Raw genomic sequence first — 20430 nt, 5'->3', positions numbered from 1 at the left:
GTTAGGAAATGACCCTTTGTGAAGAAAAGCTGTTGGTTTGTTGTTCTGGTCTGTTTTGGTTTGGTTTTTTTTAAGGTAGTTATCATGAGCTTAAGGTGCAACTCCATAGCTGGAATTCCTCGGCACACCAATCTGGAAACGCAATCCTCAGCAAGCATGAAAGTCAGGGCCACATGGAGGGAGGTGCCACAGGAGTGATCAGCACACATCTGTTAATTGGAGGGCCCACGTGACGAGGGACAGCAGGGTGCCAGCGTGGCTGGGCTCTGACACAGCGTGGTCCTTTTAACTCTGGTGATGACGGAGCCACCAGCACTGCCACCACCACCTGCTCAGACACGCCAGTGGGCTCTGCCTGGGAACGTGTTTTCCTCGGTGTCGTTCAGATCTGTGTCCTTTTGGAGCTGGGATAAAGAATCGCTCGCTCTTTTTTGGTTTTGGTCTTGACTCGCACCTTGGTGATACCACAGGTAGGTTTGCTGGGAATATTTCAGAGGGTAGCAAAGCCTCGTGGTGTGGGAGATCCACTGGGAGCAGCAGGAGGGAGGCACAGAGTAATTCACAATTCGTGCTGATGGGCTGAAGTTAAGCCCTAACTTTTGAGAGCCTGGCAAAATATTAGAACTGTGTGCATTAAAAATAGGCCTCTGTTCAGCTCCAAAGTGATCAAAAAGGTTTCTGGTTTTTTTCAGGCTACACTTATTTAACCAGCCTTCCTGTGAGGCTCTACCAGCTGCAGTTCATAGGATCCTTCTGTTTACAGTGGGTTTTGGGTACAAAAGCTAAGCAACAGAGAAACACAAAAAGTATAGACATGGTCATAGCCCAGCCACACCAAACATTTTCCTTCCATAGCACAAACTCCCCCTTTAGATTAGTTTCCTCTATGAGACCACTGGCTCAATGCTATTGGTTTAGTTCTTGTTTTGCTGGTTCTCCTTGCCATTAAAAATGTAGAAAAGGCTCCTGCCTAGTACCAGATCCTGGCTGTAGAGAGGAGTATAAAAAATTTCATGTGGACTGTAAAGAAAACTGAAATTGGGAATTCCCTCCACTTTCCCAGCCCAGAAAATGATATGAGATCTTCAGATATGTGAGGAACTTAACCCATCATAACCAAGTAAAAACAAACATTCATATCAAGTCTACTAACAATAATAACCAACAACAATAACAACAGCATCAGTATTACTGATTTCATTGTTGTTATTCTTGCTGTTGTTCCTATTCCTATTATCACCATCAATATCATTATTTTTGTTGTTGTTACTGTTATTATTCACACAGGCACAAGATGTGGCTGTTTATTGCAATCCTGTTTCTCATACAAGCATCCACCAACTCTGAAGACGCCACCAAGCAGAAAAAGGCTCTGAATCCCGAGAGTCTCATGAACGTTGTAAGCCAGGAGAACTTTGAATTTCCCCTCTGAAAGCTTGGGCACGTTCAGCTGGAGGACAGAAGCTTGGAGGGCACTTGGAGAGAGAGGGCTGGTGTTGTTGATGTGATGCTGCCTCCACACCATCATTAACAAGCTCCTCCTCCCAGCAGAATTAAGTGCAATTACCAGCAGGGCAGCTTGATATGGGGATAAGATTTGAACAGATATCTCCCCAGAGGGTAGAAATTTGTGCATGGCTCCTCTCCTTCAGCTGCAGCAAATGGCTCAGGGCCACGTCCAGGTGAGCCCTGTGAGGCTCTGAAGCTGGGTTTAGAGGGACCCAGACATGGTAAATTTGCTGTATTTAATCTTTCCTGCCAACCTCGTGACAAAGGGAGTGTACAGCAACCTGTGGGCAGGACCACAGCTGGATTTTACCAGGCAGAAACTTCCCGACCTGTGGAGTTTTCAGCATCAGTAAAGAGCAGGCAGGGCCTTGGGAGCCCTGCAATGATTCCTGTGGGGTTTATCCCAGCGCCCTTCCAGTCAGCCCAGCTCGGCAGGTTCCATCTGCCACACCACCTTATCTGCCTGGCACATCAGCTGGGAGCCTGACGTGACACGTGCTGCTGTCGGTGTCAGGCGTCAGGAAATCAGTGCCAGCCATCGGGAAAGGGGGTCAGGCATCAGTAAATCCTTTGGGTTTCAATGTTTGGGACCATTTCAAGCCCTGCAACCGCTAGCTCCCCTCCCTAGCATGGCTGAGCAGCTCCCCTTCCCTTGGGCAGATCACAGGGGCAAGGTTCAGACAGAGCATCCTCTGTCACAAAAAGTCCTCAGCTGATCCAGAGACAGCCTGGGCAAAGCCATGTCCCAGAACTTTGGTTTTATCAAGGGATGTGCTCTTCAAATCAGATAAGCACCTTCACTATGGAAAGTTTCCCATCTGGGTTTTTTCTTCCCCCAGAGCCAAATCATCTGCCACAGAGGGTACCCCAGTGAGGAGTATGATGTCCTGACTCGTGACGGCTACTACATCCACCTGAACAGAATTCCTCATGGAAGAGAAAAGCCTAAGAACAGAGGTACAGCTCTATTTCACTCAGAGTTAAAAGAAAAAACAGCCCTGAATGTAAGCAGGGGAATGGATGAACCTGGAAAGGCCGGGGGAATAATCATTGTTAAAGCAAAAACACTGAATCCATGGAATTTCCCCAATTTAACTCAAAGCTGTAGCACCAGAACACATCATCAAAACGTGCATTTTGCATTTTGCATGTCCTCTGGCAGTGCAAGGAAGAGGCTGTACTGGCCTTGATTTGGGGTGAATGAATAGAGAGAATGTGGTTCAATGAAATGTGCTGTTTCTTTTGCACCAGGGCCCAGGCCAGCTGTGTTTCTCCAGCACGGGATACTTGGAGAAGGCAGCCACTGGGTGGAAAATCTGGCTAACAACAGCCTTGGCTTCATACTAGCAGACTCTGGCTACGATGTGTGGCTGGGAAACAGCCGGGGGACGAGCTGGTCCAGGAGACACCAGAACCTTTCAGCTGACCAGGTGGAATTCTGGGATTTCAGGTGGGCTGGAGCGCGTTACAAAAGCCTGGTGATGTTCTCTGCCTGCCACCAGGCTCTAGGCAGAGGTGGATGCAGAGGTGGGTGCCTGCCAGCAGGCAAGTCAGAGCACCTAATCCCTGGCACAGCTTCCCCCAGGGAGGATGGAGGGATCTGAGCAGACCTGCCTGCTGACACGGCTTCAGCACCTCCCTGCAGCTGCCGAGAGCTCAGGGCACTGCTGCCTGTGTGGGGACACACTGAGACATCAGCCCAGCCTTGGGGGTGTCCACTGAGACGTCCACAAGTGGCATTGCCACCTCCCCTGCTCCTAGAACTTGTTGTCCCTTGTCCCTCGTTTTTAAGCTGCTACTGCCTCTCCAGAGCTGATCTTCAAAGCAGAATCCCCAAGCTCATAAACAGGATTTCAGAAAAACCTCACACAGCAGGTCTGCCTTTCACCACATCCCACCAACAGGGACATGGGCAGGAACCAGTGCTCTATCCTCCAAGGAGCACAGCAGGGGCTATAATCCTGGTGGGAGCCAGCTCTGGGTCTGCAGAGAGGCTGGGTATGGCACTGGGATGCTGGCACAGTTTATTTACTGCTCATCACGGCCGTGGGAGGACTAAGCCCTTCCAGGGGAGGACGATGCCATAGCAGGAGGGATCCACGCCAGGAATTCTCTCCTGGAAAATCAGCCCCGGATATAAAGCTGGGCAGTGCAAAGCAGCTCAAGATAAGTTTGCCCTCTGGTTGCTGCCTCATAACCAACCTCCCCCTCGTGTGTTGCAGCTTCCATGAGATGGCAATGTACGACCTCCCGGCCGCCATCGACTTTGTGCTGCAGAAAACGGGGCAGAAGCAGCTCCACTACGTTGGCTACTCCCAGGGCTGCTCCATTGGTGCGTTCTGAGGGGTCACCCACCATCCTGACTTGAAAAATTTCATTTTGGTGCTTGCCAGCAGAAAGGAGAGGGGTCCCTTCCATATGGGTTTAACAACCACTGAAGCGCCCAGTCAGCCAAGGGAATAAAGGTGTTGCCTCCCTTTGGGCATCTCTTGCACCAGCATTCAGCAGGAAGGTGGCAAGAGATCTCAGATTTCCAAATGGAGATAATAAATTAAACAGACCTGGGTCCAAGTGAACCCTCGGATTAAGCACCTGAGGAATGATGAAGCAAGCCTGTTTTGTCTTTCTGTCTTGTTTTTCTGTTTTCTCAGCGTTTATTGCATTTTCATCCATGCCCGAACTGGCTCAGAAAGTCAAAATGTTTTTTGCCCTGGCTCCAGTAGTGGCACCCAAGCACTCCAAAAGTCCATTAATAAAGATGCAGCTCCTCATGGACAAGAAGCTCAAGATGATTCCGGTAAGGGATTACTCCATGCCCTTCTGCTCCAAAACTGCTTGGTTGTAGAGAAGGAATTGTGCCTGGACACAGCCCCTGGGGCTCTCTGATGCAGCAGAAAACAGTTAATTCCTGCTGATTTATTAGCACAGCACAGTTCAGGTGCACATACAGTCCTGGATGGCCTTGTAAAGAGCATGTCTTCTCTCCATCTATAGAATAAATGTGGTCATTATATGGAGGGGCACTTCTAGGCTAAACACACCTGGAAAAGAGCAGCTTTTGTAATTTCCATTCCATGAAAAACAGATTCAGTGCTTGGGGGAGAGTTGTGAACACTGATTTCCCTGTTGTGTGTTCAGTCAGCACCACCTCCTGCAATGAGCTGTACACATCTCTGTGGGGCAGGAGGGCAGCAGGCTCGACTCCTGGATATTCCCTTTACTGCCTGGCTGTGGGGCTGGGCTGCAGGGAGGGAAAAGCAGGAAATGCACGCCGCCCTTTGCTCCCTTTGCAGCTGCTGCTGGGCAGAACGGACGCGTCCCTGCGGGTGAGGAAGCTGTGGCGGTTCCTCCCGGAGCTGTGCAGGCACATGCTGCTGCACAAACCCTGTGTCAACCTCCTCTTCCTGCTGAGTGGCTACAACGAGAAGAACCTCAACGTGGTGGGTGTGCCATTCCAGTGGGGACGAGGGTCTCAGGGCCACTGTTCTGCCACCCAGCCTGCTACAGCCACTCACCCCCAGTGCTCAAAGCAAGCAGACCCTGCATGGGCAACATGTGTCCCTCTGCCAGATGCTTTTCCTCCTGGGACAGGAAAAGCCCCCAGGCTCTGCTGGGTAAATGTCAGTGGGCAGATGGCCCTCAACAGCACCCCTGAACTAGGGCAGCCTGTCACTGTGACCACCCCTACTCTGACCCACCTGCTGAGCAGCCTCTGGGTGACCTCAGGCGGTCACTGAGCCCAGGTAAGGTATCTCACAGAGCTCATCTTTCATCCCCATCACTCGTCTCCCAAAGCTGCCTCACAGCAATTGTTTTTTAATGAAAATTATATTCCTGAACCTGGTCCAGCTCTTCAGGCCACGTGACTCAGCAGTGGCTGCTCTGGGAAACACCTGGCAGCTGCCACTCCACTCCCATCCGCTGGAAAGCAGCGATAGCTGGGATCTGTTTCCTTGCAGACACGGCTGGATGTGTACACATCCCACTATCCAGATGGCACCTCTGTCAAAAACATCATCCACTGGGCCCAGGTAGGATCCCTGGGATGGTCCCTTCACTGGGAGTCTGCTGTGCCCAGGGCAGACATGAGAGTTCAGGCATCTCAGACATTGGCAGCTCCTGAGAAAGGAAAGGCAAGAAATTAAACAAGGATGCAGGATGAGCTGCCCTGGTGCCTCTGGGGAGCAGGGATACCGCGGTGTGTGTCCTGTGCTGTGCCAGGCAGGACAAAGGACAGGATGGGGGGAACACAGATGGATGCTGACACCCCCAGTTTGGGCCCCTCAGGAGTCACCAAAGCAGAACTTGGGGACACCGTGGTGCTGGTGGGTGGAAGCCCAAGGAGAGGCTGAGGGAACTGGAAGAGGAGGAAAAGGGCACCCAACAACATCTCCCCCTGTCCAAAGGGGTCCTGGACACCCTGGGGATGGACTCTGCAGCTTCAGCACTGGCCCTGCTGGAAACGGGGTCAGGCTGGAGAGCCCCACCCATGTGCCTCCTTGCAGAGCCAAATTATAGGTAATGGAAGCTGAAAGAGGACGATCAGGTTGTTGTAGGAACTGCAGCAGCAACCTGCACACACAAGCTGGGGGTGAGCAGGATTTCAGAGGGAATAGCGTGGCACCAGGGCAGCCAAGGAGTCAGGTGCAACACCTTGGTTTGTCAGCCCATGGCTAGGGACAGGCATGGAGCCAGAGGTGAAAAAACACCCTGTTAAAAAAGGTGGAAAATCTCCTGCAATGTCCCACGGGTGAGGGACCTTGTCCTGCCTGTCCCCAGCCAGCTGGCATGGTTGGAGATGGGTAGATGGAGGGCAGGGACTTATACAAACCCCTTCTGAGCACTCTCTCATGACAAGTGCCTCAAGGGGGCCGGGCGATGCGAGACCCACGCAGTAGCACTCGCTGGCCTCCCACAGCACATCCATCCTCTCTTCCCAGGTGGCAAAATCTGGAGAATTCAAAGCCTTTGACTATGGCAGCGAGAACCCAGCCAGGTACCACCAGGTAGGAGCTGCAGTGCTGGCAGCTGGAGCTGCTGGGGTGTATCCAGTGTGGCACAGGGACAGAATGGCTGGCAGGGATTGACCAGCTGAGAGCTCCCCGTGTCTCTCCAGGACACCCCGCCCTTGTACCGCGTGGAGGAGATGCCGGTGCCCACCGCGGTGTGGTCGGGAGGGCAGGACTGGGCAGCTGACTGGAGGGACGTCCTCCTGCTGCTGCCCCGCATCACCCACCTCGTCGCCTACACCCACATCCCCGACTGGAACCACTGGGACTTTGTCTGGGGCCTGGACGCCCCTGGGCGCCTCTACAGCAGCATCCTGAGGATGATGGAAGGGTCCCGGTAGAGCGGCGGCTCCCGGGGAGCCTGGCCCGTGTCCCTCAGCTGAGACAGCCCGAGGAGGGGTGGGACACTCCCCGCTGTCCCCTCCCTCCTGACGCGCTTGTGGTGATGGTGCTTTCCATGCATCCCTTGGTTGTTGGGGTCTCTCCTCCTTGCTTGGGAGCTCCTCAAGCACCGGTGGCACGGCGCTGGGGTCAGCCAGGACAGGAGCCACCAGCCCTGCTGGAACGGTCCCAACATGATGGTGCTGAGCCAGGGGGACGTGGGGACCCTGCCATGACCCCCCAGTGGCTGCCCAGTGGGTTGTGGATTAGAGGAGGTGGAAGGGAGCTGGGCCTGTTGAGTCTGGCTGTGGGGGGACAGGCTGAGAGCAGCCCCCCAGCCATGGCACACAAAGGAATGGAGGGGATGGCTGAGGCCAAACTCTTCTTGGCAGCAGCAACAGGTGATGCAACGAAGGGTTCTGGCCACAGATTACAGCCCAGGGGGTTCAGGTTGGATGTGGAGAATCCTTTTTCCCCAAGACAAGTCCCCGAGAAGTGGGAGGTCTCCATCTGGGCCAAGCCAGGCACCTGTGTGCATTGTTTGGGCTGAGACTCAGGGGTCAGAGATCCCCAGGAATGGCTGCTTAGCTCAGCACCAGAACACTGGGAATGATCATCCCACATCCCTGGGAGCTGGTGATCCCAAATGCCCTGGGCTGGGTCACAGGGCCACCGTACCCCCAGGAAGCTGCTGCCGGGCTGATGTCCCCAGCCTGTCCCACTGCGCTGCTTGCTGCAAACCCGGAGGTGGGGAAAATCCCTCCAAAATAAATACTCAGAGGGGATGCTTTGACACCCCCAGCTCTTCCTTGCATGTGAATATTTTCTGGGGAGCTGCCAGGGCCAGCAGGGACACAGTAACCCCACGGGCAGCTGGTAGAGCTGGGTGGCACAGTGTGTTCTCCAAGGGAGTATCCCAGTACATCCCAATACCCTATCCCATCCTATGGCAGGTGGCAGGAGCGCTTGCTGATGAAAACACCCCACCAGACAACTTTGGGAGTGGAGAGGCTTATTGTATCCCCGAAGGTTTGGGAATCACGAGTGGGCGGGAGCGCTGGGACTGGCCCTTGGGGCAGTTCTGCTGGGATTTGTGGCGGGACGATGGGCATCCAGTGCTCCTCCACCTCCGTGGCTGGCCGGCCACGGTGTGAGGTGGATGAGCGGGAGCAGAATGGGGAGAGGAGGAGGGTGGGGAGATGATCCCAGGGCTGCCCCCTCTCCCACGCCGGCACCGGGTGCAGGCAGCTGGCTCATCACCGCACCGGGACCCGCGGGCACCCCTCCAAGCATTCCCCCACCCTTCCCTCCATCCCTTCCTTCCTCCTTCCCTCCCGCGGCGGCCCGGGCCGCTCCAGGGGCGGTGCCGTTGGCGGCGGGCGGTGCCGGCGGCGGGGGCGGAGGCGGTACCGGCCGGCGCGGGCGGCCATGGAGGGCGGCGGGCGCCGGGTGGTGGCGGTGGGCGCGGGGCTGGCGGGGCTGGGGGCGGCCCAGCGGCTCCGCGGACACGGCTCCCTCCGCCTGCTGGAGGCGGCGGCCCGCGCCGGCGGCCGCGTCTGCACCCGCCCCTTCGGTACGGGCGGGGAGGCCGGGGGAGGCTCCGGGAACCGGGGGTGGGCGGCACCGGGGGGCGGGCCCGGGCTGGGGCAGGGGCAGGGGGCGGCGGTATCGGGGTGCGGGAGCTGCACCTGACCCCCGGGCCGTGGCGCCGCTCCGGAGGGGGCCGGACACGTGGCGGGGGCGGCCGGTCCCGTGGGCACGCGGGGATGGAACGGAAGCCGGTCCCGGCTGGCCCCGGGGGCACCACGGGCCCTTTCGGGGCCGCGGGAGTCCCGCTGCGCCCCGAGCGCTTCTCCACGGGCACGGCTCGGGGTGTGACCCGCTCTCCCTCCTTCCCTCCCTGCCGGCAGCGTCGGGGCTGGCGGAGATGGGCGCACACTGGATCCACGGCCCCTCGCCGGGAAATCCCGTGTTCTGCCTGGCCTCCCGCTACGGCCTGCTGGGCCCGGAGGCCGCCCTGGAGGAGAACCAGCAGGTGGAAGCGGGGGGCCACCCCCCGATGCCGTCCGTCACCTATGGCAGCTCGGGGAAGGTGCTGAATCCCAAGGCAGTGCGCGAAGCCCGCGACCTCTTCTACGCCCTCCTGGCCTCCACCCGCGCTTTCCAGGGGTCCAAGGAGCCGCCGTGGCCCAGCGTGGGCCAGTACGTGCGGGCAGAGATCGCCCGGACGGTCCCCACGATGGCGGGGGGCCAGGAGGATGCCCGGCGGCTGCAGCTGGCCGTGCTCGCCGCCTGCCTCAAGCTGGAGTGCTGCATCAGCGGGACCCACAGCATGGACCTGGTGGCCCTGGAGCCCTTCGGGGAGTACGTGTCGCTGCCCGGCCTGGACTGCACTTTCCCAGGGTAAGCGCGGGGCTCTGGAGCGGGACGCGGAGGAGCGTCCCAGGGGCCGCCCCGTTCCCAGCGGTGACTCCTCCCACAGTGGCTACAGCAGCTTGGCCGAGCGCCTGCACTCGGATCTGCCCGAGGGCACCGTCCTGCTCAACAAGGCCGTGAGGACCATCCAGTGGCAAGGGTCCTTCCGTGAGGAAGGGGACGATGCCAGGGTTTTCCCTGTCCGGGTGGAGTGCGAGGATGGAGATGCCTTCCTTGCTGACCACGTCATCATCACTGTCCCGCTGGGTGAGGACACCGACGCCTCCCCTTGCCCTGCCCGTCCCCTCCGACCAGCTGGCAGGGGTGGATATGGGCAAGTGGAGGGGAGGGATTCCCACTGGGAAGAGGTTGGACAGGGGTTTGGGGAGGTGAGAGCACCTCAGACACCATTTAGGAGCCTAGCTGCGAGCTGCCCCAAATTTGTGGCTGCAGGTTTCCTCAAGGAGCACTACGAGAAATTCTTCCAGCCTCCCCTTCCCGAGCGGAAAGCACAGGCCATTCGCAACCTGGGATTTGGCACCAACAACAAGATCTTCCTGGAGTTCGAGCAGCCTTTCTGGGACCCCGAGCAGCAGCTCCTGGAAGTGGTGTGGGAGGACGAGTCGCCCCTGGAGGAGCCCAGCACTGACCTGGAGGCCAGCTGGTTCAAGAAGCTGATCGGATTCGTGGTGCTCCAGCCTCCAGAGCAGTAGGTGGCTGGGGATTTTGGGCATCCTCCGGGCCTTCCCTGGGCCGCTGGAGGGCACGGGGAGGGCCAGCAGCTTTCAGCCCCACACTCCCGCCCCAGGCACGGGCACGTCCTGTGCGGTTTCATCGCGGGGAAGGAGTCGGAGCACATGGAGACGCTGAGCGACGCCGAGGTGCTCAGCGCCATGACCCGCGTCCTGCGCACCATGACAGGTGCCTGCCCCGCCCTCCCCGCCCGCCCACTGCCCCGGGGGATCTCCCGATCCTACCCCTAACCTCCGTCCGCAGGGAATCCGAGCCTGCCCGCGCCCAGGAGTGTGCTCCGGTCTCGCTGGCACAGCGCTCCCTACACCCTCGGCTCCTACAGCTACGTGGCCGTCGGCAGCTCGGGGGACGACATCGATGTGCTCGCACAGCCCCTGCCCGAGGACCCCCGGGACCCCCGGGTGAGAATTCAGCCCTGGGGGATGCAGCAGGGACAGAGACGGGGGTGGGGACAGGCCACTCCAGGCGCACAGGGAGGTGGCACTGCTGACCCTTTGCGGGGGTCACCAGTGAATGCTCAGGTCACCTGCTGAGCTCCACGGGGGTGGGGGCATTTCCATAAAAGTCGTGGACAGGCGGCTCCTCCCAACCCCTTCCCAGCCTCCTCGCGGCGCGGGCTGGATGCCTAGGGAAGGGATAGTGCGCAATTCTGGTGTTTTAATGCGGTCATGCCCCCGCGGGGTGCCGGAGTGCGGGGGGTGAGGCTGTTCCAGCACGGCCCCGCGGCCTCTGTGCTCACCCCCCGCCTCTCCGCAGCCCCTGCAGCTCCTCTTCGCCGGCGAGGCCACGCACCGCACCTTCTACTCCACCACCCACGGGGCGCTGCTGTCGGGGTGGCGAGAGGCCGAGCGGCTCAACCAGCTCTTCCAGGTGCCCGTCCCCGCGCCTCAGTCCTGAGACAGCAAAATAAACCCCGGTGCTTTGGCCTTCGGTCTCCTTTATTAAGAAACCTCCGCGCCGGCGTCTTCCTCCTCTCCGTGGCGTGGTGGGTGCGGCGGGGGCAGCTGTATGGAGCGGTGTTGATTTAATACCAGTTGGTGCTGGAGATGGTGTAGCGGGGGTCGTCCAGCGGGTCCTGCGTCGGGCCTGGACGCGGGGGGGGCTCCGGGGCGGACGGGCGAGGGGGTTGAGGCTCGGAAACGGCGGCACGGGGCGTGCCGGGGCCCACGGGGGGCACGACGTGCCCCCCGCGGGCCCCGGCACCCCCCGTGCCGCCGGGAGGTGCGGCCGAGCCCCCCGGTGGCGGCGGCAGCGGCTCCGCCATCGCTGTCACTGAGGCCGCTTCCGGTCGCGCCGGAAGTGACGCAGCAGCCGCGCCGGAGCCATGCGGGTGTGGGCAGCGCTGAGGGCGGCCGGGACGGTTCCCGGAGGGTTCCGGGAGCGCTTCGACTTCGGCGGCCGCGATGTGGCCTCGTGGTTCCCGCGGCACATGGCGAAAGGTGAGGGGCGGCAGCGCGGCGGATCGAGTTTCCCCCACGCCGGGCGCCCGCTGCGCGCTCACCCCGCGCTGTGCTGTGTGTGCTGCAGGCCTGCGGCAGATGCGACTGGCGCTGCGCCGCGCCGACTGCCTCGTGGAGGTGCACGACGCTCGAATATCCTCTACAGCTGCCGGAGAACCCTCTCCCTTATCCCTCCAGACCACCCTTGCCCCTCCCCGCCTCCTGTCCACCCCCTCCCGCTACGCGCTTCCAGTCACTGTCCTTAGCGCAGGCACATTCCGCTGTCGGGCCGTAACCCCGCGCTCCTGGAGGCGCTGGGCATCCGCCCTCACGTCTTGGTGCTGAACAAGATGGATCTGGCTGATCCCCGCCGGCAGCCGGTGAGCGCCGGGGCAGGGCCGGGCGCGGGGCAGCCGTGGTGTCACAGGCAGGTGACAGCAGTGCCTCTTCCCGGCCCTTCCAGGCGGTCTTGGAGCAGCTGAGGCAGCAGGGATGCTCGCACGTAGTCTTCACTGACTGCCAGCATGATGTCAATGTCAAGAAGGTAATGGGGCAGCAGCCCAGCCCTGCTCCCTGGTGAGCTCCCAGCCCCATGGAAAGCCCTCGGTGCTCCAGCTGGCTGCTGCCTTTCCAGCTGTCCCAAGTCCTCTGCTCAGCCCCCGTTCTGCACATCCTGCTGGTACAGGGCACAGAGTGACAGCCCTGTCCCTGTTGCTCTGCAGGTTGTCCCCATGGTTGCCAGGCTGGTGGCCGACGGCCCACGCTACCACAGGGCCGAGGTGAGACACATGCAAAGAATATCCTGGGTTGGAAGGGACCCACAAAGACCATGTAGTCCAGCTCCTGGCCCACACAGACACCCCAACAATCCCACCCTGTGCACCCCTGGCAGCGCTGTCCAAGCACTCCTGGAGCTCTGGCAGCCTCGGGGCTGTGCCCATTCCCTGGGGAGCCTGGGCAGTGCCAGCACCCTCTGGGGGCAGAACCTTGCCCTGATCTCCAACCTGACCCTGCCCTGGCACAGCTCCAGCCATTCCCTGGGTCCTGTCCCAGAGAGCAGAGTATGAAGCTGCCCTGGGGAGGAGCAGCAGCCCCCAGGGAGGTCTGACCTCAGTGTTGTGCTCCAGCTGAACAAACCAAGTGACCTCAGCCAGCTCCTGTGTGGCCCTCCAGATCCTTCCCTATCCTTGTGTCCCTCCTTTGGACACTGTCTGACAGTTTTGCATCTCTTTTTTATTGTGGTGCCCCAAAACTGCTGCCAGTGCATGACGTGAGGCTGCCCCAATGCTGAGCAAAGGGAGGGTCACCCCCCTCTCCAGCCAAGGGACGAGGCTGCTCCCAAATGTGCCAGAAGTGCCAGCAAACACTGGGATATTTCCCTGTGGCAGCTGGCTGTTGCTGCAGGGGTGGGTGGATGGTAACCAGCTGCCTTTTGCCTATGTCTCCCTGGCTTCCAGAGCTCCGAGCACAACATCCTGGTGATCGGCGTGCCCAATGTGGGCAAGTCCTCACTCATCAACTCCCTGCGAAGGCTGCACCTCAAGAAGGGTATTTCTGCATGGTGCCAGGGCTTGGGGAGGAGGTGGGCACAGCATCACCTGTGTCCATGACCGTGTCTGTCCCCCCAGGCAAAGCCACTGCGGTGGGGGGTGAGCCAGGAATCACCAAGGCAGTGCTGTCCAGGATCCAGGTACTGTCCCTGTGTCCAGGGGACCTCCCGGCTCACGGAGCTGATCTTGGAGAGTTGCTCAAGTCCCCTTTGCAGCAGGGCCTCACTCTTTAGCCGTGTGGTGCTAATTACCAGTCCTGCCTCCCCTGTGCCAGGTGTGTGAGAAGCCCCTGATGTACCTGGTGGACACCCCTGGCGTGCTGCCCCCCAGGCTGGGGGATGTGGAGACGGGAATGAAGCTGGCGCTGTGTGGTGAGGTGGAGGCTGTGGCCAGGGGCGGTCCCCAAATGTGGCTCAGGGCTTGGCACCCAAGGTTGGGGTGACACTGCTGCTCACAACCCCTGGCTGTGAGGGGGTGAAAGGAGGGTTGGCCAGGATTCAGCAGGGCTTAGGGAAGCTGGAGCTTGATCCTCTTTTGCAGGAGCCATCCATGACCACCTGGTGGGGGAGGACGTCATGGCCGACTACCTCCTGTACACCCTGAACAAGCAGCAGCAGTTTGGGTGAGCCGGTGGGGAAGAGGGGAAGGGTCCCAGGATGATGATGCAGATGCCATGCCCAGGGAATTTTGAGGGGAGGTGGGCTGTGAGCCATCTCCTTTGGCAGGTACGTGCAGCGCTACGGGCTGGGCCAGCCCTGCGACCACATCGAGCCCCTGCTCAAGCACGTGGCGCTCACCCAGGGCCGCACACAGAAGGTGAAGGTGCTGACAGGCACAGGTGGGTGATCTGGGGTGCAGGGGCTGGGATTTTTGGGGATCCCAGGGCAGCTCCAGGCTGTGCTGACACTCCTGTATCCACTGCCATCTCCAGGCAATGTCAACATGATGATGCTCAACTACCCAGCTGCTGCCTACGAGTTCCTGAGGGACTTCCGAGCAGGACGCCTGGGCAGGGTGACACTGGACTGAGAGCTGTCACTGGGCAGGCATTGCCTGCAGCCATGTGCACTGAGGACACCCTGCTGCCCCATGGGGCTGGGAACACCTCAGCAGGGAGCTGTGGTGTGTGATTGAAGCGGCTCTGCCAGTGCTGTCCCGGGTTTTGGGCAAGAGGCCGGAGGGACAGAATGCCCTGTGGTGTCGCTGTTGTGATGCTCCCATAGAAAGCTGTGCCCGCCCCGGAGAGCCTGGGGCAGGGCTGGTGCCTCCGGCTGGCACCTGCAAACCGCCAGGAGCTGTTTCCTCGCTTTGGTTTTGGTCTACACTGGAGCCTCCATCCCGAAATAAAGCCTGCATGGGCAGGGGCCGGGCGCTGGCCATCCCAGGGTCCCGCCCCTCGCCCCGCATCCAACCACACCTGCTTTCGCTCAGTTTTATTTTCACCTCCTCGGCCTCCGGACACGGCGAGGCCACGGACAGGGACGCGGTGCAGAAGGGTGCCCGAGCCGGCGGGGTTTGGCTCGGTGTGGAGGGGTGGTGGTGGAGGGTCTTCCGCGGGGGTCCTGCCCCGCCGGCGGTGGGTGGCCATAGCCCCGGGAGCCGCTGCTCGCCCGAGGCATGGGGGTCAGCCCCGGAGGGGGCGGCCGGTCCTCACGGCGTCGTGGGTGCGCCGGGCACAGTCAGGTCCCCCGAAATCCATCAGCGGCGGAGGAGGGCGGCCAGCGGGCAGAGCCAGGGCAGCGCCCGGCCCGGCGGGGTCCCGACCGGCGCCGCAGAGGTCCAGGCGCTGGCGGCTGCCGTCCAGTTGCCGTCGCGGTACTCGACGCCATCTCCCGCTTGCAGCTCTCCGGAGAGCCGGGACCGGCGCAGGGCCGCCCCCGCCGCCACGCCGGCCGCCGCTCCCGCCGCCGCCGCCCCCGCCACGCGCAGGGCCGCCCCCGCAGAGCCGTACCGGGGCACCGCCGCCCGCGGCCGGCTGCGAGCAGCCCCCCGCGCCGCGCCCCGGGCTGCCCCCCGGGCGCCGCCGCGCCCACCCTTGCCAGCCACCGTGTCGCAGAAGGTGGCGGCCAGCAGCACCAGCGCCCAGCACGCCGCCGCGCTCCGCCGCATCCCGCACCTGCCGCAGGGAGGGAGGGAGAGCCCCGCCGCTCAGCCGCGCCCGGCCGCGCACCGACGTGTCCCGCTTGTGCGTGTGCCGGGGCCGCGCACGCGTGTGTCGCGGCACACGCAGCCACCAGCGCGTTGCATAAACGCGCTCCCCCCACCCCTGGGGATGATGCTCCCGCACACACTCGCACACGCGCTCTCCGCAGAACCCTGTGGATGATGCTCCGCAAGAATCGTGTGGATGACGCTCCCGCACAAGCTCCATCCCTCCCTCCTCGCCCGCGGGGCTCACCGGGCCCGGGGATGCCGCCGGCTCGTTCCGCTGCTCTCCACTGCTCCCTGGCCGCGCTACAGCCGCGCCTCCCGCACTCCCCCCGACTCCCCGCCCGGGGGGCGGCGGGGAAATCCCCCCTCCTCGCCCTTTCCCGTTCCCTTCCCGTTCCCCGCGGCGCCTCTAAACCCCCCAGACCCCGCCGCCCCGCGGGGCAGCACGGCGGGACCCCCGCTCGGGGCGGGCTTCGGGCTCCGCGCCCCCTCCCACGGCCCGGGGGTCCCGGCCCCGGCCCCGCCTCGGCCAATGGGGACGGCGCCTGGCGGGGCGGGGCCGGCTGCACCAATGGGCGGTGGCGGGAGGGGCGGGGCTCGCTCCGCGCTCCGCCATGGCCGCCCCGCTGCGAGCGCTCCTGCGCTCCGCCGCTGTCACCGCCGCCGCGCTCCCCCGAGCGCGCCTCCCGCCGCCGCTCCGCGCCCCCCGCGGCGCACGGGGCTGCAGCGCCGGTGAGCACCGAGGGGGCACCGCGGGTGGGTGGGCGTAGCGCCGGGTCCCGGGTCCCTGCACCGGGCACGGTCGTAGCCCCGCGGGCATGTGCCCATCGAGCTGTACGTGGTCTCTGGGCTGCGCACCAGGCCACGGCACCGGGCGCCGCGTCCCTACTCCATGTACGGTGCCAGCACCGGGCACGGAGTCCCTGGGCTGTGCGCCAGGAACACAGCACAAGGCACCGGGACCCAGCACAAGGTACGGTCGCAGCACCCGGCCCGTGCCCAGCGAGTTGCACGTGGTTCCGGAGCTGCGCTCCAGAGCCCATCACCGGGCACCGGGGCCCTGCGCCATGTATGGGCAGTGTCACTGCATACCGGGGCACTGGCACCTGGCACCGAGCACCGGGGTCGCTGGACCATGCACCGGCTCCCAGCACTGGGTGCCTGGAGCAGTTCACTGTCCCAGCACAGGGTGGGCACGGGGCTGCATCCTCGCGGGCTAGGGTGGCACTGGGAGCTCCTCCGAGCCAACCTCCCGGTGACGTCCCGCCGGCTGCCGGTGACCGCTGGCATCAAGGTCGCCTTTAAATAGCACGGAGTGACGGTGGCCCGGCGTTGCCGAGGGTGGCCGGGGGTCCGCCTGGTGCCCGGCAGCCGCTGGGCTAACAGGCCAGTGCTGGTGCGGCGGGCAGGGGCTGCGTTCCAGTACCTGCTGGTACAGAAGACGGGGGCTCAGAAGAACGTGGGGCTGATCCAGCTGAACCGGCCACAGGCGCTCAATGCGCTCTGCGAGGGGCTCATGACAGAGTTGGGGCAGGCGCTGAAGACCATGGAGAGCGACCCGGAGGTGGGAGCCATCGTCCTCACCGGCAGCCAGAAAGCCTTCGCAGGTAGGATGGGGGACTCTGCTCGCCCCAAAGTTTTGGAGGGGATTGGCTTCCCACTGCACTTCCCTTTGCAGCTGGTGCAGACATTAAGGAGATGCAGAATAAAACCTTCCAGGAGTGCTACAGCGGCGGCTTCCTCGCCGGGTGGAACAAGGTCTCTGTTGTCCGCAAACCCATCATTGCCGCCGTCAATGGCTTCGCCGTGAGTGTCCCCCACATCTCCTGCACCCCCTGTCCCCACCCCGACACCCCCTGACCCATCTCTGCCTCCCCTGTCCCAGCTGGGAGGCGGGTGCGAGCTGGCCATGATGTGCGACATCATCTACGCCGGGGAGAAGGCGCAGTTTGGGCAACCTGAAATCCTGCTGGGAACCATCCCAGGTGAGCAGCAGGCACCTGCCAGGGGCTGCCATCCCAGCTGGGGTGGGGACATCCAGGGATCCCCCTCTGAACCTCTCCCTTCCCTAAATGCCCCAGGCGCCGGCGGGACGCAGAGGCTGACCAGGGCAGTGGGGAAGTCGCTGGCAATGGAGATGGTGCTCACTGGTGACCGGATTTCAGCACAGGAGGCAAAGGAGGCAGGTAAGGGCATGGGACAGCCCTGCAATGCAGGGGTCTGGCAAGGAGCCATCCCCCCCATTTCCCACTGCCTCTTCTAGGTCTGGTCAGCAAGGTCTACCCTGTGGAGAAGCTGCTGGATGCAGCCATTGCCTGTGCTGAGAAGATCGCCAGCAACTCCAAACTGGTGACTGCCATGGCAAAGGAGTCAGTTAATGCTGGTAGGGGCTGGAGGCCAACTGGGAACCCCTTGGGGGGGCTGTGAGGCCAGGCAGAGAGGTCTCCCCAACTCCTCCCTTGTTTTCAGCCTTTGAAACAACGCTGACAGAGGGGAACAGGACAGAGAAGCGCCTCTTTTACGCCACTTTTGCCACTGTGAGTAGGGTGATCAGCCCCATGGCATGAGGGGTAACAAGGCTGCTGCAGCCCCCCCAAACCTCACCTCTCTGCTTGTCCCAGAACGACCGCAAGGAGGGCATGACCGCCTTCGTGGAGAAGCGCAAGGCCAACTTCACCGACAGCTGAGCCCAGGAGGTGCAGGTCCCTGGGGTGGTGCAGGTCCCCACAGCCTCCTGCAGCCCATCCACCCCCGCCTTACCCCACAGAGGGGACCGGGACCCGCCAGCGAGCAGCTTGCATGGGTGACAGCCAGCAGTGGGGACCACCTCTGCCTTTGCTATTAAAGGGTTTTCTAGGTGCTGCTGGGAGATGGGCCATCCTTGCTGCTGGGAAATGCTGGGGTTCACTGAGCCCCCCCACACTCCATCACGCTGGGTTGGGCAAGAGCAGCCTCGTGGAGCAAAGGTCGGTGTGTTCCCAGGAAGGGGTCAGCCTGTGGCACCCTCTGGGGCACAGCACCGATGTGCTGAGTTTGCCTGGCCTCAGCCTCACCTGGGCTGAGTGTCGTGTCCCAGGGCATGGTCCTCGCCCTGCCTGGTGCCTTGGGGTAATCCTGAGGGAGTTCCTGCAGGTTTGGAGGCCCTGCAATTAGCAGTGGGTTTCTGGCAGTAATGAGGAGCCCACCAGGACATGGAGAGAAGAGTAGTGGGTTTATTGGTGAGGCTCAAGGCTGGGTAGGAAGGGGCAGATTTCCCTGAGAAACCCCAGGGGAGGCTCTCACCCCTCATTTCACAGCCCGGGCATATCTCCACTCAGCTGTGGTAGATGTGGTCACGATCCTCCTCCGGGCCATTCTGCACCTCCAGGGGCAGCATCCGGAGTGGCCTGTAGGTGTCAGCCTCCCTGGCATCATCCTGGGGGGGGTGGTAGAGGTGGTCACGATCCTCCTCCGGGCCATTCTGCACCTCCAGGGGCAGCATCCAGAACGGCACACGGGCATCAGCCTTCCTGGCATCATCTTGGGGGTGGTAGAGGTGGTCACGCTCCTCTTCTGGTCTTGCCTGGACTTGGGGTGGGCCCCTCTGAGCCCAGGCACTGCTGGAGAAGACCTTTATACCTGGTTCAGCATCCTCTGATGGCTCGATGGCTCCTACACCCAGGATTCTGGAAGAGTGGGACAAAATCAACAAGGAAAGGTTGCCAAATACCAGCAAATTCCCAGGGGAATCCCACCCCAGTGGAGTGCAGGGACACTGGTGAGATTCCCCACACCCCAGGAAGCACAAGCTAGGATCTCAGGGTGCCAAGAGGCTAACTTAAACTATTTGTTCCACAAAAGGAATAGAGAAACCAGCTGGATGTTCAGGGATTTTGCATAATTCAGGGAGGAAGGGAAATGGAACTAGGAGCACCTTAATTTTTGGGGTCACAAAACAATAAGGTGGCTGTATTACCCCCTGAAATAACTTTCCATTTTGGGGTGTTGCTTTACTGGTTTATGCAAGCGCCTCTTACATTTCCTCAGCCAAATCCTGCTCCGGGGCCCGGTTCTTCCACCGGGAGCTGCTCAGAGCCTGTGGGGAGACAAAGGGGTTCCGAGGGGAGCAGGGGTCACACATGTGTCCCCTGATCAGAGGGACAGGGAGGGCAGGTTGAGGCAGGGCTCACCTGGGTGCTGCCGGGTGCCAGCAGGAGGAGGGCAGTGCCCAGCAGGATGGTCACACTGCAGAGCCCCATGGCCCTCAGGTGGAGAAGAGAGAGATGGCAGAGACGTGTGGCTGGTGCTGGCCCACACCCTGTTCCTGTGCCCACCGGGGCTGGCAGGGATCTACCTGTCCGCGGCTGCCACACCCACCTCGCACTTTGCCCGCCCCGTGGTGGCCCGGGCGTTCCTCCCGGCCCTGGGTGGATCCAGGTCCCGCTGCTCAAGGAGATTACAGCCCTGGGCTCTCAGGGGCAGCCAGGTCCATGTCCTCCTGCCAGTGCAGTGTCTCTGGAGAGATGGGAAATCCAAGTTCTGGCTTGAAATAAGGATTTTTGACAACCACTGGCCAGCTGGGAGATATTTTGTTGCCCATGGACTCTGGTGGCCCAGAAGAGAGCCAGTCAGGAGCACTGAGGCTGTGACTTCAATTTGTTTTCCAACAGCAAGGGCAGGTCCAGGGGACCCTGGACTCTGGGGAAAAAGGAATTCCCAGGTCAGGTGCACCTGAGCACGTAAGAGCAGATTGGGCTGACCTTTGTACCATCACATGCCAAAGCCTGCAGGGATCTCCAGTAGCACAGGGCCTGCTTCCCGTTCCCTGATATCACAGTGTGGGAAAAAAGCCTCATTGGGGGCTTTAGTGCTGGGAAGTGATTTTTGGTCCCTGCTGAGAGATGTCCCTGGGCAGTTGTGTGGCAGTTGCCTGCGGGAGACAGCACTCTCCATGGAGCAGGGATTAGGGGTGGACAAGCTGGATGAGTTTTAAAAAGCTTCGCTCTGTTTAAAACTCGCCGTGAAATCTCCTACATCTCCGTAAACATCATTCCCTGCTCCCATTTGCAAGGATTTTTCAAAGCCCCTTTGATCTTCTATTCCTCACAGAGAGGGGGAAGGGAAAAAAAATGCAATTATAGATCCTAAGCTTCTTGGATAAACATTGTTCCAGAAACCTCATTTTTCCCCTTATGCACAATTTTTGAGTGCCAAGATTCACCAGGACCCCAAGACAGTGGCTCT

The 20430-nt window shown here is 61.2% G+C and overlaps 5 protein-coding genes across 5 annotated transcripts; 4 read left to right on the top strand and 1 right to left on the bottom strand.

The window, feature by feature from the left end:
• The first annotated feature begins 440 nt into the window (after positions 1–440).
• Positions 441–8148, top strand: LOC116999466 (lipase member M-like). Its single transcript, XM_033066195.1, has 10 exons — positions 441–470; positions 1288–1399; positions 2349–2466; positions 2761–2959; positions 3732–3841; positions 4161–4306; positions 4803–4949; positions 5469–5540; positions 6450–6515; positions 6626–8148. Exons 2-10 carry the CDS (start codon positions 1295–1297, stop codon positions 6857–6859), a joined length of 1197 nt encoding a protein of 398 aa, XP_032922086.1. The 5' UTR covers positions 441–470; positions 1288–1294; the 3' UTR covers positions 6860–8148.
• A 179-nt stretch (positions 8149–8327) lies between these two features.
• PAOX (polyamine oxidase) lies at positions 8328–10993 on the top strand. Its single transcript, XM_033066141.1, has 7 exons — positions 8328–8472; positions 8810–9302; positions 9382–9581; positions 9768–10023; positions 10123–10235; positions 10311–10468; positions 10824–10993. The coding sequence occupies exons 1-7, from the start codon at positions 8328–8330 to the stop codon at positions 10962–10964; spliced, it is 1506 nt and encodes a 501-aa protein (XP_032922032.1). The 3' UTR covers positions 10965–10993.
• A 348-nt stretch (positions 10994–11341) lies between these two features.
• MTG1 (mitochondrial ribosome associated GTPase 1) lies at positions 11342–14470 on the top strand. The gene is made up of 11 exons (XM_033066813.2): positions 11342–11506; positions 11595–11659; positions 11782–11886; positions 11970–12050; positions 12229–12285; positions 12964–13054; positions 13135–13196; positions 13331–13427; positions 13597–13678; positions 13782–13894; positions 13988–14470. Exons 1-11 carry the CDS (start codon positions 11392–11394, stop codon positions 14083–14085), a joined length of 966 nt encoding a protein of 321 aa, XP_032922704.1. The 5' UTR covers positions 11342–11391; the 3' UTR covers positions 14086–14470.
• Positions 14471–15821: 1351 nt separating this feature from the next.
• ECHS1 (enoyl-CoA hydratase, short chain 1) lies at positions 15822–18076 on the top strand. Its single transcript, XM_033066696.2, has 8 exons — positions 15822–15939; positions 16617–16814; positions 16886–17013; positions 17093–17192; positions 17289–17393; positions 17471–17590; positions 17677–17744; positions 17829–18076. The coding sequence occupies exons 1-8, from the start codon at positions 15822–15824 to the stop codon at positions 17892–17894; spliced, it is 903 nt and encodes a 300-aa protein (XP_032922587.1). The 3' UTR covers positions 17895–18076.
• Positions 18077–18168: 92 nt separating this feature from the next.
• Positions 18169–20315, bottom strand: PRAP1 (proline rich acidic protein 1). Its single transcript, XM_033066698.2, has 3 exons — positions 19377–20315; positions 19224–19282; positions 18169–18872 (listed from the first exon to the last, which is right to left on the bottom strand). Exons 1-3 carry the CDS (start codon positions 19443–19445, stop codon positions 18521–18523), a joined length of 480 nt encoding a protein of 159 aa, XP_032922589.1. The 5' UTR covers positions 19446–20315; the 3' UTR covers positions 18169–18520.
• Between the last annotated feature and the right edge of the window lie 115 nt (positions 20316–20430).

Source organism: Catharus ustulatus, chromosome 8 (assembly GCF_009819885.2).
Source record: "Catharus ustulatus isolate bCatUst1 chromosome 8, bCatUst1.pri.v2, whole genome shotgun sequence".
NCBI lineage: Eukaryota > Metazoa > Chordata > Aves > Passeriformes > Turdidae > Catharus > Catharus ustulatus.
This window is presented reverse-complemented; position numbering and strand designations above follow the sequence as displayed.